At 36.1% G+C, this 16,633-nt stretch overlaps 1 protein-coding gene across 1 annotated transcript; it reads left to right on the top strand.

Moving 5' to 3' along the window:
- The first annotated feature begins 73 nt into the window (after positions 1-73).
- LOC128016641 (RELT-like protein 1) lies at positions 74-13,667 on the top strand. Its single transcript, XM_052601313.1, has 8 exons — positions 74-241; positions 363-449; positions 3,826-4,020; positions 6,537-6,611; positions 7,862-7,913; positions 10,462-10,707; positions 12,046-12,181; positions 12,290-13,667. Exons 2-8 carry the CDS (start codon positions 416-418, stop codon positions 12,311-12,313), a joined length of 762 nt encoding a protein of 253 aa, XP_052457273.1. The 5' UTR covers positions 74-241; positions 363-415; the 3' UTR covers positions 12,314-13,667.
- Positions 13,668-16,633: the final 2,966 nt, after the last annotated feature.

The raw sequence follows: 16,633 nt of genomic DNA, 5'->3' as shown, positions 1-16,633 counted from the left end.
CCTCTCTCTCTCTTTTTTTTTTTTGTTTTTTTTTTTTTTTTTTTTTTTTTTTTTTTTTGGCTGCTTGTACGTCAGAGGCGTGCCGCCCCCCCCCGTAGGATGCACTGTCTGCACGCAATCGGACACCAAGCACATTCAGGACAATTTTCTTTGTACACCTATCGTTACAAACGTTTCTTGTCTTGGAGATTTTTCTGATTGAATCCGAGTCGCACTTGACCATATGATGCTACGCTATGAGGTAACGTTACAGGGTTACAACTTTAAGAGAGGGATTTTCCTCATAGCAGTGATAAGAATGAGGAAACAGTAGCTGTGTATGCAAGCGCAGCCCAAATCTCACGAGTCTCTGTCCACTCTAGTCCGTGTCCGAGTGCATCCGTTGACGACGATCGCAGGCAACAGAAGTGGGGCGATGGCAGACTCCTTAACCACCAGAACCACGCCAGGTAAGTACATATCCGCGTATTAAGACGTGTGCAAGGGCAGATCGATTTATGGAGACCTTCTCCGGCAATATTCAAAACGCATTCATTCTCTCCTGTATCATATCAGTTTGTGGCGCACTTGGGTGAATGAAGGGGGGCTTTTGTGCAAGGTGCGGCAGTCAGTAATAAAGTTATTGGCAGATGAGCTTGGACCCAGCACGCGCTGATGCTGCCGTTGTCCGTACGTGTGTATTTGGGAATGTGTTCGTCCATGGTCGTGCGAACAGATGCGTTGAATGACTCCTACATTAGCATTTCTCTGGAACTTTCATCAGTATAAAGCTCACAACACTGCGCTGTTAGAACTTAGAAATCGCATTTCTCAGGCACTAATTCCACAGGAGACCTGATTGAGTTGTTAATTATGTTTCATTTAGGTGTCAACTCTTAATATTCGTTTAAAGGAATATTAATTGACATAGATGACAATACGCATAGCATCACATAAGCAAATCTTGATATTGTTAATGTGGATTAATACATATAATCCTTCTTCGCCAGTAAAAGAAGCCAAAAGATCAAACAATTTTCACCAAGCTACACTGGAACATTCATTATTCTCTTCATGGAGTGCTTTATTGTATTTTTTCCCCATATATTAAAAAATTGTTTTATATATATATATATATATATATATATATATATATATATATATATATATATATATATATATATATATTAAAAAAAAAATTATATATATATATATATATATATATATATATATATATATATATATATATATATATATATATATATAAGAAAAATCATTGCTAGGCTTTGAGAAAATATGGGTCTCTGTAAATGCACACAATATCCTAAAGCATGTGTTGACAACATTGTTCTAACTTGTAGTCTGGGTGCTGATCTAAATTACATAATACCTTGAGTTCCTGTTTCTTCCCTCCAGTTTTTCTTAAGCAAATATCTGTTTGGATTTAATAGAAACCATATCAAACTTCTCACCACGGCTATTTCTGACTGGAGCATTACAAGCAGCAACTGCTGTCTAAAAGCAACGCATCCCAGGAAAATTCTGTTACAGATAAACAAGTCACATGGCTAGAAAGAATCTCTTTGGATGTCTTAATTGGAAATGATCAATCTGAAATCTGTCTTTCACTTAATCTATACTCTGCCTGAATGTTATTTTGCTGTTTGCTCAAAAGTCATCATGTCTTGCGTGGCCTTTTAGTGTTCAGTTAAGCAAGCAGGATGGACAAGGAAAATTGTTTAGCTGGAATGCCTTCCCACACACTGCACAGATTATTCATATTTAAACTGCACATCATTCATTAAGAGAAAGCTCTCATTTAGTTCCCCTGAGCGAATCAAGTGCATTTTTATGACTGAACTTCAACAGAGATTCTCTTCAGGCCTGGTGGCAGAAGTGTCAGATCCCTGTCTCGCTAATTATCCTGTCTGTTCAGAATGGCTCTGACGTCGAGTCAGGCCACTTCCTATGCACACAAACTCACTAAATCAGCATGAACTTGGATGCTTAAAGTTCATCAAGAATTGAAAAAAGAAATCCATATGAACCAAACAGTTGCTTGATATATCAACAGGTGTTTATGCAACTATAGAGCTCATCAAATATGGTCAACAGAAGCTCAAACATTTGTTTGACATGGTTGATTCATATTGATTACTTTTATAATGTGTTTATGAACTTCCTGAAGTGTCAACCTTTTGGCAGAATGGTCCTTCAGTAGAGGGTTTAGAGTTATGCTCATACACATAACATATAATATACATAACACATAAGAAATAAGGCTGTCAAATCTTTAATGGTTCATGCTACTGAGAAAATTTACATTTTATTGAGTACATTTTATTGACGTCTTTAGCAGACAAAGGCTCTAGTCACTTCGTCAATTACTGTCCTTTTCGTAGTGCACTGTATTCAGGGCTTTTGTGTTCTGTAAATGCAACAAGTCAAAGCATCTCTGCATATGATATAGAGACATGCAGTGACATACATCACAATCAGCTCTTTGTCTGCATGTGTGCTTTGCTCATAACTTGTTGGGGTCAAAGTTCAGTCCCAGATACTGAGCAGGAACGCCCAATATACAGTTTGTTCACAGACTGGATAACCCTTTGACCTCTTTTGTTTTCAAGACATGTTTAAACAAAGAGTTCTCCATATCATGCTCGATTTTACAGATTGTTGAGTGAAAGACAGGTGTTGCAGTGTGTATGGTTTATGGATTTATGAAATGCTTTAGTATTGTGGAATATATCAAAGTACCGTGATATTACAGATGCAGTACATAAAGGGTTAAGAGTGAAATATACAGAGAGTGATGAAATGAGAGTGTGCAACTGTACAGTGGAAATTTACAGAGATTACTGCATCCCCTGAGTCATTCACTGCAGGGTACCACGCCAGTGTCTGTTTTCTCTGCTGTTGTCCCATGTCATTCTTTCCCTCTGCAGACCTCGCTTTCACTAAGCCTTGCCCTTTCTGTCTTTCTCTATGTATCTGACAAACCAAACAATTGGCATGTCTCATTTTGAGCTGCGTGATGCATTTCTCTGTCTGTGCAGACACAAGCTCTCAGCATTTATTGAATAAGCACTGCTAACTCTGAAACCTTAGCCACAGAAGAGAGCTAGCAGCAAAAAATACTAACTCAATGAAGTTCTAGTTTAATCTGAAGATGTAACAATTAAATAGTTAATTAGTAAGGCCGGCTACTTCATTTTTTTTTTTTTTTTTTTTTTTAGCAGTGGTGAATAACATTTGCTTAAACATTCCAATAACTTAAAAACTCGGCTGTCTTTCTTGTTATCAGATGGATTAAAGTAAAAAAAAAATACATTTTCTCTGTAAGAGAATTGATTTTTATCAGTAACCTTTAAAGACAAACCTACCGTGAACTACAAAGTTGCTGGTATTTGCTTTTGTTGAAGACCTAAGCCTGTATTATTATTTATTTTTTTATTTTTTTATAAATTGCTTGACAGTGGAATTCATGACGTAAACCTACATTACATATGATTCTGCAAAGAAATATCCAACACACGATCAAATCACATAATAAGAAGACTTTAGCGCTAACCAACTCCCATGAAGCACTGCAAACAATGTGTAGTCAGTTTCAAACTATTTAAAGGGGTAATCGTTTGCCCTTTTTCCAGAGGAGAGAAAGTATGTACATTTTAAATGTGTTTAGCTGAATAAAGTTCATATGGAAGGAGTATACTAGCATATAAAGAAAGCTTCTCAGGTTTTGTAGAGGGTCAAAATTTATTTGATTTTTCTAACTATAAAGTCTATCAGTTTGTACCACATATACATTTTTTTGTATTTATTAATGTCTTCTTTCTTTAGATAGCAATGGTGATGGGAACTCCAGTAACCCACAGAATGTTGCCTTTTTTCTGGTGCCTTTCTTCTTCGTGTTGGGGCTTCTGGGTGTCCTTATCTGCCACATCCTGAAGAAGAAGGAATACCGCTGTTCAATTGAGGCAGATGAAGAGCTGGATAAAGAAAAGGATGAAGAGGAAAAAGATCCAGAAAAAGGAGGTGAGAGTGTTTTGCTGAAATTTGGTTAACTTTAGATTGCGTATATATGTTTCTTGAAACGGCTTCTTCATGCAATTTTTTTGATTTATTTATTTATTTATTATTATTATGGACAATGCCATTTCGGGAAGGAGATTGTGAAATCTTTTGACAAGGACCTTAAAATGACCATTGGAGCAGGAGCTATTTATTTCTTTTTTTTATTAATTGGCTCTTCATTGTTTGCAAAAGTTTGATGGTTTGTATATGGAAAGGGTCTGAAAGCTGTGTTGTATGTAAGCAATGGATTAAAAGGAAAATAAAGACTTGAAGTAAATATTTGTTAACTACTTTCCTTTAAGCAATCAGTTGAAGGACCACTGAATGTTAAAAGTGGATGTGGTTCAAGTGCTTGTGGGATGGTGGATTTAGCTGACATTTATATTTGATTTAAATTCAGGCCACTTGGAAGCAGTTTTGTTTTTCTTGCTTTCAAACATTCTTTAGGAAGAGAGGTGAAGAAATGTGATGGAAAAATAAGGATTCCCAGAACTGGGCCGGCCACAGCGGTGCTAAATGTATTGTATTGTTCTCAGTGTTCACCTTGCTTACAAAGTACTGTTTGTATATTTGTTTTACGTGTACTGCTGATATGGTTGTGTCTAGGAGGAGTTTTAGCTCCCGGAAACATTCCCACATAAAGGATCATATCTTTTATATATATTTACATTTACATTTATTCATTTAGCAGACGCTTTTATCCAAAGCGACTTACAGATGAAGACAGTGGAAGCAATCAAAAAAAAAAAAAAAAAAAAAAGCAATGATATATATATAAGTGCTATTACAAGTCTCAGTTAGGTTAACACAATACATGTAGCATGGGATTTTAAATAATATAATAAATAAAAAGAAAACTGATAGAATAAAAATAAAAAATAATAGAGCAAGCTAGTTAGAGGTCTTTGCACATACACACACACACACATACATATACAATTGCATAATAAATGAAAAGAAAATAGAAAACAAAAAGATTAGAAAGGTAGTTAGATTTTTTTTAAAGAATAGAATTAGAATAGTGAGTGTTAAAGTTAGATGGTCAAATAAAGATGGAAGAGATTCTTGAAGATGGCTAAGGACTCAGCTGCTCGGATTGAGTTGGGAGTTCATTCCACCAGAATGAATATATATAAATATAAAATAAATAAATATATATATATATATATATATACTTATTTTCAAATGCAAGTTTATATGTTAGTTTTCATGCTTTTCTAGGAATGTTCATGTGGCATTGTCTGAATTCTAGGAAACTTAAAAGTGTGTGTGTGTGTCTGTGTGTACTTGTTTTAACCTGACACATCTCTCTCTCTTTCTTTCGTTCTCCTCCTCTTTCTGTTTGTCTTCAAATCTTTGGATCCACCCATATCTGACTGCATGTGATTCAGCTCTAGTTACATATATTTTCCCCCGCAATAATCAAATGCATAATACAAAGTCATCTGGATGAGCAGGGTTATTTTAGTATTATTTATACAGTATAATATAAATTATATTTCGAATGAGCTTTTATTTTATTTTGGTTATTTTATCTGCTTTTGTCATTTTATACAATAGTATTTATATATAGCTTCTATAAAATTTCTTAAGAAAAAAATATTTTTGTCAATTTTTCTTCTTTTTCTTATATTATATACAGTTCTTATTCATTATATACATATATATTCTTATATAGATTTACAATGATTGTGGGTCTGATTAGAGAGAAATTGAAATGCAGCTTTGGGATGATGACTGTGTGTGAAATGTTTGTTGTTGTTGTTGTTAGTAAACCTAGTCTGTATGTCTTTTTGCATTGTGTATGGGAATTTTGTGGTTGTAGATTAATACATGCAATAAAAATAAAAAATAAATATGAGAAAAACAGAAAGCAAGTCCTTAAGTTTATATGACTCCAGAACCACACATTTCCCCGTCTGATCCCCAGCTGTGAGAGCAAATCCAATGCAGGAAGTCTGTCCCTTTCAGCAGGGGTCCATGGCTTCAGGAAGGACGTGATTTTTTTTTTTCTGAAATTCCCTTCTATCTCCAGATGCCTTTTGAGGCCCTTCACTGATGTTCAGCAGACTATATTTATTGTTAGTATTGTAAATGCTAGTGTTTTCTGTGATAAGCAAGTCCTTTTAGTACTACTGTGTCAGACAATACAATAATTCATACCACCTGCATATTGAGTGTCATGAAATAACAAACACTAATAACAGATGGTTTATGATGGCAGTTTGAGACCAAGGCTGTTAAACCCTTACACTTTTAATGGATGTTTAGTGTCACGTCTGTGCTTTGGTTCTGCTTGTATGTCATAAAACACAAAACAAACTGAGAGGGGCTTTTTGTTTTTCAAAAACAAATGTTGCTTAATTATTTTCTTTTTCTAGCAAATACAAGTTGGCCATTATTCAATAGCTCAAAGTATTATTCTTTCATGTTTAACAAAACCCATCTCTTTCTCTTTTTTTTTTCTTCTCTCTCAGATCTGAATGAAACCTTCAGTGAAGACAACGCTGACACAGTGGGCCAAATTGTTAACTACATCATGAAAAATGAAGGTAAGCTGAATGAATGTGTGGATAAAGATGAGATTACACACTTATTGCACTGAAAGGTCATATGAGAGGATTGACAGACCCTGGTTAAGATTAGTCCAGGATATAAGGCCTTTCAGAACTGATGATGTCTTTGTGGGATTTTTCTTACTGAGGGAAACATGAGGTGTAACCAGTCAGTCTCACTGATTCTAATGCAGATTAAATTGTGACAGAGCATGAACAATCCTCAGCTGACCTCAGAGCAGTACAACATCATGATGTCACCCAAGACAACAGATTCTCTCAGTCACAGTTTTTCCACAGGTTGATTCAAACACCTCCATTAATTGACACTTTCTGAGTGTGTCTAGGTCAGACATTTAGTCAAATCTGTTTTATGGGTGCAGTGCTGATCAAGCATGTTAATGTTTTTTGTATCCATGTTGCAGAGAGTTTCTTCTTTTTGTTTCTTGTGGGTGACTGTAGACGGTGTTATCTGGTTCACTTCAGGCTGTGAAGGCCGTGTGTAACTCTGCATCGTAACAATTTTAAAGTGTACAAGAAAAGTTCAGTTGAACATGAAATGGGGGAAAAAAGTTCTGACAATGAAAAATAGAGAAATAAAAAAAGTGGAACTATGGTTTTGGCCTGTTTAAACCTGTTTAGAAAAACACCAATGGCCACTCCATGGTGACACCGTCTGATCAACAGCATTTAAAACAGTTTGTTCCACATTAGTATGACATGAACTATGGAAGTGATATTACTGCTGCTTGTGTCTTATGTATTTGTGTGTGCATCTTTCATGACGCTCCATATCCACCGATTGATCATGGTGCACACCTAGAAACACGTTATTACAAAAAAAGCTAGTGGATGTTTAATAAGAAGGAATATAGCAGTCAGCTTCTTAATGGATAAGACGTTTTTCTGTGTAAGCGGAAGGAACTGAAAGGGAAGTGCTAGTCACTTTCATAGCCAGTGATTGCACAATTCATGTGCCCCTGTGTGAAAATGTTAACATTTTAAAGATGATTGCCTTTTTGAAGGCATTTTAAATTGAAACTACCCCGATAAACTAAATGATGGCTAATTGCAAATATGTGCCGCAGTAGTTTCATCAGAAGGCAGTCAGCTGTTTTCAATAGTTAGAAGACTTAGGTTTGCTTAATGGTTCTGCATCTGAGGCTTCAGACTCTTCTCTGTGCTAATTTAAGAAGTCATTTAATGAACACTCTCTCTCTTTCACCTTTTTCTTTTTTTCTCACCAGCCAACTCTGACGCACTCAAAGCCATGGTTCAGGACAGTATAGAACGGGAGGGGTAAGACCTTGTTTACGTCTTAACTATATTTGTTTTCTGTTCTCTGTAATGGTGTCTTGAACTGGCATATTTATTAAAAAACCTAACAAATAAATTTCAATTATTCCTTTAAATTATTTGTATTATGGTGATAATTCAGTATGTATTCAGTTAAAACAAAAAGCTAAGTATAAGTGTTTTCCATAGCTCTCAGCATATTTGAATTCTCACTGTATAAAAAGATACGGATAAAAAAACAAAAAACACCAATGTTTCATTAGACATTGATGTATTGTTAGCTCATGTAACTCAGTAGGTGTTTTGTTAAGACAGTGCCCCATCCCTCCACAAGATGGCGATGTCACGTCTTAAATAACGGATGCAGCACAAGGGGGCAGAGTTACAGAGTAGCATTGAGGCATAAAGGTGGTTCTGTCCGTCTCATATGACATCATGAAGCACAAAAGCATCAATCACTGACACTGCTGAAAGCCAGAATTAGATCCAGGAAGACATTTAAAACCACATCTGAAGAGAAGTCACATAATATGAGTCTGGATGGAGCACTGATCTCACCTTAAATGCAATTGTGCTCTATTTTAGCAGCTTTATAACATGTTTATCGAAGATGAAAGTTAATTTTCCTAGTATGGATAATGTATTCTGTGACATCAAGATTACAGTTCTTTTTAATATTTTCAAGGGATATTCACTTTTTATTTCAAATTGCTTATATATCTGTACTACACCTTATTTGTGTAACATTTCAAAATACAAAATAACCGTTTCATTCATTTTATCCAATTAAGTGTTACACATCAGTCACTAAATTAAAGGGATAGTTCACTCATAGAAAAAAAAAGGATGTTCTGTCATCATTAACTCCCTCACGTCATTCCAAATCTGTTTTTATTTCTGCAGTAGAACAAAAAGAAGATAAACTGGTTGCTTATAAGCTAACTAGAATTCAAAAAGGCCATAAAATCTTAAAAGTGGTCCTAAATGTATACTATAACACTTCTGAATTCACATGATAGCCGTTATTCAATGAACATCTTCCCCTCCAGTGAGCTTTTAACTCAAGAAAACTGTTGGGACCAGATCAAATCAGTGAGAGAATTCAGATTAAACCAATTCACTGAAAACATTATAAAGTACAATGGTAAATTTTAAATAAATTTTTTATGGGTTTCAATTGAGGGAATTCATTTAATGTCCTTCCTTTTGCCCAAATGTCCTCCTTTGACATTGTTTGTGTGTTTCAGTTGGTCTAAGCATCCTGCTTATGTGCAGCAGAATGAATTTGATTTCTGTTATCTTGAACACAAGAATGAGAAAAGAAAAAGAGAGACTGAAAAGAGGAGCAGAGCATCGGGAAGGTGGAGGGTTTAGAGAGCAATCGGGTGGCGCTTGAGTTGAGGGCTTTGCAAGTTAAATGTCAATTTAAATGCTTGCAAAATTTAAGTCAGTGGCTATTTGTAAAAGTTTGGAGGTGAATAAAGATGCTTTCTGCAGCTAGCAGTGTTGAAAAAGTTGCTTTAAATTATGAATAGGTAAATGATTCAAGACCCACATTCTTTTTGTTCTGTGCATTATCATTACATCCCCATAAAGTTTTACCCCAAAGAGGCTGGATGAATCAGCCTGAACCTCAACTCATTTTGGATTTTTATCGTTTGATGCATTCCTAGAAAAGAACAAACTCTAAAGAATGATTCTTTTGCCAGCTGGGCATTTCATTTAATATTGTAAGCATAGTGATATAGTGTTTTGTGTGGCTTCACTGCTACTTGTTTGAAAAAGTAGCTTGCTACTGAAAATGTTACACTATTTTAAAAGTACTCTCGCTATTGTCAAGCTACTGAACAATGTAGTTCGGTTATTAACATGTCATTAACTTGAAGCTAACTCAACACTTGCAGCTAGAAGGTGTAGTTACAACCTATACCAGCGGGGGCTTATGAGACCATGCCAACCGGCAGAACCTTGACCCCCCCCCCCCCCCCCCCCCAAATGACTGCTTTAAAGTAACAATGCCTTTTTAATTCAATGTTTAAATAGTAAATGATCGAACTAGCGGATTTCACGTTTTAGTTGTGGCTTCCATTGCTGAACACACTGAATACATTTCCGGTGTAGTGTGTGTTTGCATGTGTTTCTCTTGCTCCTTTATGTTCCTAATAGTCCCTCTTTCAGGTGGACATTGAAGTATCTCTTGCCTGCTCTTCCTCTGCCTCTCAAATGAGGTACATGTGCGTATGCACACAGAGCAGAGCAACATCCCGCGGTGTAATGAAGAACCACTGCATTTCCCTTTTTTTTTTTTTTTTTCTTAGTTGGCAGAGTGGAAGGACAAAATAAAGGGAGAAGGAGAGAGAAGTTTAAAGTAACTGCTCATATTGTGCTGCATTTCAGCTAAAATATAGAACCTTTCAGATATAGAAGCAAAAGCTTTCAGTGTTTAGTGAAAGTGTAGTGTAGTGTTCTCTGTTGTATATGCCAAATTTTGTTAAATGTAACTAGGTCGTCATGCAGTTAAGCTGATATTTTTCTGTTCAATTTCCTACAGTCGCCCTGTGACGCCCACCTCTCCAACCTCACCAACCAGCCCAGAGAGCCCTGCACTGCCAGGGTTGTCCCCCAGCGCAGCCAAACACACCTGCAACCACCTGCACACCATCGGAGGGATCGGAGGACATAAGAACATCTGCAACCGCTGCAACCAGAAAAAATGGCCTCTGATGAGACCCTCATCCAGCAAAAAGCTGGACAGACGCAGTCTTGTAGCAGAGGTCGTAGTGCTGTCTGTAGGCAGGTGTGTGTTACCTAAGACACTTTATAGATGCATAATTATATGATGTGAGGGAGGAGTCAGGATTTGGATGAACACAGAATTCAGCCCAAAACTTTAAATGTGGTTAGAGTTGGGCGATATATTGATATTTATTTGAAAATAAATACATACATAAAAAGAAGATATATAGCTTATATTTAGATGATTGCTAAAAAGTCTGGATGCGCTACACGTACTCATGCAGGCATCAAAAGGTCTTCACAACGAACCTTCAACATAATAGTTTAGTGTAACTTTTAGAAATTATGGTTATGAAATGGGTATGGGTATAACATCTACAATTTTTTTTTTATAGTAAAATGTACCTTTCAAAGTAATAATAATAAAAACAAGAAAAAAATAATACAGTGTATTTAATAAAATAAAAGGTAACACTTTATTTTGATGATCCCCCAACTGGCATTCTACGTATTATAAGTAACTTTGCAATCAATTTAGGCCCCATTTACACTAGTGCGTTTTCATTTTAAATCGTTTACACTATTTTCCACATCCAAAAACAGAGACTTTTGAAAACACTGCTGACCCCGTTTTAGCATGAAAACTCAGGGGTTGCGTTTCAAATGTAAACGGACCAAAACGGAGACTTTCGTAAACGATGTCATGGCTTCCCACATGATCTCCACGTGATCCACTACGACCGTGTAACTGTATCATGAACAGTAATCATGCTCATTGTTGAACCTGCCAGTAACTTCTTGTTTACACATTAACGTGCATGCCCTGTGTGCATGAATTGTCATGTGTCATTCGGTTTTGTTTATGTAGTGTAGACGGAGATCGTTTTTGAAATGCATTTAAAAGTTTTTAATTATACACATCTAAAAGTTTTTAATTCTAATTATAAAACAAAAACTCACTAGTGTAAACGGGGCCTTATTCTACCAAAATCCTACTAGTACTCTAATGAGAGTTAGTTAACATAGTTACGCAGTTACTTATAGTTAGTAGAATGTATATGTTTACTATTAAATAATGCATTTTTATTTTTGGTCACACTTTTTGTTTAAAGCAGTAAATCACATTAATTTTCCTATTTTCTTTTGCTTACATAAAAAAAAAATAGTTTGCTTACATTAAAAAAAAACACACACACACAGACAATCCAGAAAACATAAATTGAAACTTTGTTTCTTGAGGTCTAACAAACATGTGAAATCCATTTCCTTCCCAATAATTGGCATTATTTTAATGTTGTAATACAAATTGGTATTGAGTGACATGGATATTATTATTATTATTATTATTATTATTACAAAAGCTTTATGCTCTTGTTACATCTCCCTTTTTTTTCTCTAGATTCCGAGTGACAAAGTGTGACCCCAAATCGTCCCGGGATAGGCGGACATTGTTGATCACTGAGCCCAACGGCAGTGTTCCCCCTTCATCTGCTAACGCTGACCCCCCTGAACACATCACAGGCCCAAAGTCACAGGTGACTGGCTTTAGTGTGGAAGAAAACACTCATTCTTAATGCAGGTTAAGCAAACTCTCCAAAGAGTTTATCAAGGGTTATTTTTATCCTTGTGATGTTTGTCTTTAGGATAAAGGAGGCAGTGCAAAATGACATCTGTCGAGTTCCAGCAGCTTCTCAGGTGACATTTTAAAAAGTGGACTAAAAAGAGGGAAAATGCCTCAAACTGTGATGAGAGATGGAGGAGGAAAAGAGGATGATGGATGTGGAACCTCCTTTCTGTCATGTGACACGTCAGTTGTGGAAAGGCAGCAGAAGCCATACATTAACCTGTCACCATGGCAACCCACCTTTCTCAAACACCCTTGTGTCATTATCAATGGCGGATGGCGTCATTTGTGCTTGTTAATGACTAGGAGCGTGTCAATGTTTAATCCAAGCAGGCGTTGTGGTCGGAGGTTGGAGGTTCAGGTTTGTTTTCTTTTTTAAATTGTAAGCTGTGATAAACAGAAAAACAGAGCCATGAAATTTCTCACTGGTTCCAATTCAGTTTTTCTTAATCTGTTGCCATCTTAAATTGACTGGGCTTGATCTCTTCGCTATATACACACCTTTTCTTTTTTGCTATATACACCTTTTTTTATATATATATATATATAAATTGTGTTTTGATAACATTTTTCTTTAAACCAGTGAAATTATATATTTAATAGATTAATTTATCAACTTAGCACACCTTAACTGACTGGAAGTTTGCCTGGTGGTGTCTGCTCTGGGAAAGAGCACTGCGATTCACTTCACCAGTCAACAGTTTAGAAATCTTAAACATTCTTAGTTTAACTTGCATGTGTCCACAGAGTTCAGAAACTCTTAAGTCTGTAATTCATTTAGTGATGTAATGTCAAGCGTATACAAATAGATAAGAGTATATCCTACATTGTACTTAATATTATTGCTATCTTTGAAAAAAACAACAACAATATGGTACCATTAAAAATGTAAAAGTGGCCTTGCTTTAGTGCCATGGACTGGCAAAGAAGACCAAAATATAGGAATTTTAACCAAAACTCCAATAAATATACAGCTGACTTTTTTCTTTTTTTATGTATTGTGCCTTTAACATTGTCATTACTGTGCCACTGATTTTCCTTGTTTTTTTCTTCTTTGTTTTTTTTTTTTTTTTTGCTCAAACACCATTCAAGTAGACCTAAAAATATCTTTCGGCTTTCTAGCTCATTGCACATGAGCTTGAAGTCCTGTAACGAATAGATTAAATAAATGTTTCTCATAGCCGTCCTGCTCAAATTTTAGTTACTGAAATGGTTTCAACCTTACTATGTGTCACTTTGAAGTCACTGAAGTACTGTTACTTCTGAAATCGATAAGAATTAAAGAAACACGAAGATGCGTAAACGGAAGAATTATTTAAAGAAAATGAGTGAGAATGTGTGTTATATTTTACTGGAAGTTTTGTACCCAGAATTTATATATTAAAAGATTAAACCCACATTGGACTGGTTGTTTTGATTGTGCTGTACCATGATCACGACACACTTTCCCACACTTGTGCACGTTTGCTACACTGAATGCTCTGGGGTCAGTGTAGCTCAAAGTTAATGGCTTTAAGAAACTTTAACTTCTTTATGTCCTTCCAACATTCTCTGCCTGACAAACTCTCAGAGCCTTCATTCTTAGTGAGTGCAAGAGGTTTTTGGATCTGTAGTATGTTTTCAAGAGCTGGACTGTGGTTAAAGATCTGTAAGAGTCTGTTAATAGGTGACTGGTGCAGCACTAATGACCTTCAGGTCTGTAGCTTTTCCAAAACTCATACACTGAAGACCTTTCAGATCTTTCCCATCGCTCCATGACTGCTGCCTACTTACCCAGTACCTAGTGGAAAGTATGTGACCTTGTTCATTATATACATATATATTTTTTATTTTATTAAAAAAAGAAAAAAAAAAGTGAGTCGAGGACTATTTTTGTACTTTATGCGTCAGGATATTTCTAGGAAGAAGGAATCATTAAGCAACAAGAATGTGCATTAAACAGTATGACTGTGGCACTTATAAATGTTTAACGCTGTAGAATAGTATTGGTCTGGATATGTTTTTTGGATTTGTGAACCATTAACTCAAGCCCACACAGACTTTAAAGAGATGTAAATGCTCAGACAGAGTTTCATGTTGTCTGTGCCGTATGTAGAAGCAGATGGACCTTTGGTGTTGATCATTTGTGTTTGGCCATAAAGGAAACTGAATTCAGGTTTTTCAATATTGCACAAATAGTGTATTTAACTTGAAATACTTGATAACATTTCTGTTTTCCTATACTGGCTATAATTTATATAGGGTCATATGATGATGTTAAAAATAATATTATTTTGTGTATTTGATATAATGAATTGTGTTTATGCCGTTTAAGGTAATAAAAAAAAAAGGCTTATTTTCCACATACTGTACATCTTTCTGAAACATGCTATGAATACATAGCTCATTGGCCTGAAAAGCAAGGTTTGCTCTGATTGGCCAGTTATCCAGTGTGTTTTGCCGAATACCTGAGACTTAGGTCTCTGCAGAGCAAAAGGGGGCGTTTATCACCATGTGGTTGTTTTGAAACTGCTGGGTGTTTCTGAATCATGCAATCTAAATGATCCCCCTTACCCAACCCCACCCCTAAACCTAACGTCACTATTACATCAACTAATCAGGTATCATAGTGTAAAAACACCTTGATCTCGTAACTCCCATTACTTTCCTGCAGAGACCTATACTTGGAATACCTTATGCGTGTGACGAAAATGTTACGCCCCTTGTCATACTGCGATTCGTGTCCCGTCAGAATACAGGTGTGACAACAAAAACAATAAAACCCATTACAAACGAGGCATTTGTTGCATCCAGTGGGAATATAAACTTTTGTGTTTTTATACGTTGCATTGCATGGCGCCACGTAAACATAAAACCATGTCTGCATTTTTGATCGGAGAAATGACAAACAACTAGCGCTACTTTATCGGTTCTCAATTCCAGTCCTCACACCCCCCAGCTGTGCATATTTTGCATATTTCTCTTTGTTAACACCCCTGATTCAGATAATCGGCTCTTGAGCTCTCTGCATGAATTGTGTTCACATTGACATGGTCCCCACACCGTGTTCATTGCTCCCTACTCCCTAAGCAGGGGAGTGAGTTTACCTCACTTCGTAACATTCATTCATGGATTTGTTCTGCTCAATGTGTTTACACACGGACAAGTGTGACATCATATTCCTCTGTAAATAAAATTTAAATTCACGTCTAGCATACTTTGTACGTTGAATGTAACATATACGTTCGCTTCCAACAGTAATCATGGTGGAATATCACTAATGTCCACTTCGTAGGGCACTTAGTTTGAATAGAACAAACGTCTGAAGCCATAAGAGAAACATACAAAAAGTGCAGAGCAGGGGGGCACGAGGACTGGGCTTGAGATCCGCTACTCTACACTGCTCAAAACTTGCGTTTGAATCATCAGTGGCAAATTCTTTACATATGTATACATCTCGGAACAGCCGTCATTGTAATCTTCTCTCCCAGGATCAGGAAAGAGTCCTCCATAAAATGTGCTGCACACAATCTAATATTTGGTTATACTGTTCTAGAAGAGTGTTGTAAATACAAATTAACCACTGATTTCTAGTTGTGTCCTCTTTCGGAAAGCCAAACAAAGTATTTTGGGCGGTGTTATGCAAATCTTCTAACATTGTGACGTAGACGTGGGGTGTGTTTACACAAGCCGTTTTAGAAAGGTGTGGTGGGCGCTTTTATAAAAAATATCTATTTGGGTTTGAGACTTTAGTCTTTGCAACTTTACAGATCTTCTTAATGCAAGAGCTTGTAAAACTCCAAAGAGAAAAGCAAACTATTTTTAATACAATATTTTTATTCAGCAAGAGTGTACTGAATTGACCAAAAGCTATGCTAAATATATTTTGTTACAAAACTGAATTTAATTTAATTTCAAATATATGCTGTTCTTTTGAACTTTCCGTTCATAAAAAAGATTGTATGATGATATCCACACAAAGGTTTCTTCAACTGTTTTAGACATTGATAAGAAAAGTTTCTTGAGCATCAAATCAGCATTATTCAAATTATTTCTGAGAGATTGTGTGACTGAAGACTAGAATAACTGCTTCGTTATGTAAGGGATAATGTACATTCAGCTGGTTGTTCTTGCAGAATAGGCCCTGACAGGGTGATCAGGACCCCGTCACAAAGCATTGGAGTCCTGTATCAGCCTGAAGCCTGCTTGTCACATAAGTAAATAATTAGATGCAAAATATTGATTCGAGTTGAAATATTTGAATGCAAAGCTTCTGTGAAGACAGCAGTTGCGAGCAAGCAACAAATTTAAACTAAACGGACATTTAAGGGAATGGCAGTCAATCAAGTATTACACAACATTTCACCACAAAAGAATTAAGGCA

This window comes from Carassius gibelio, chromosome A7 (genome assembly GCF_023724105.1).
Source record: "Carassius gibelio isolate Cgi1373 ecotype wild population from Czech Republic chromosome A7, carGib1.2-hapl.c, whole genome shotgun sequence".
Taxonomy (NCBI): Eukaryota; Metazoa; Chordata; class Actinopteri; order Cypriniformes; family Cyprinidae; genus Carassius; species Carassius gibelio.
The sequence above is the reverse complement of the archived record's forward strand: the minus strand, read 5'-3'. Positions and strand labels throughout refer to the sequence as shown.

What these genes read in the sequence shown, in the direction of transcription:
- LOC128016641 (XM_052601313.1), top strand. Translation starts at nt 416, where the DNA reads ATGGCAGACTCCTTAACCACCAGAACCACGCCAG. An exon ending in CTACATCATGAAAAATGAAG is followed by an intron (nt 6,612 to 7,861) that starts GTAAGCTGAATG and finishes TTTTCTCACCAG; the next exon opens with CCAACTCTGACGCACTCAAA. An exon ending in GACAGTATAGAACGGGAGGG is followed by an intron (nt 7,914 to 10,461) that starts GTAAGACCTTGT and finishes AATTTCCTACAG; the next exon opens with TCGCCCTGTGACGCCCACCT.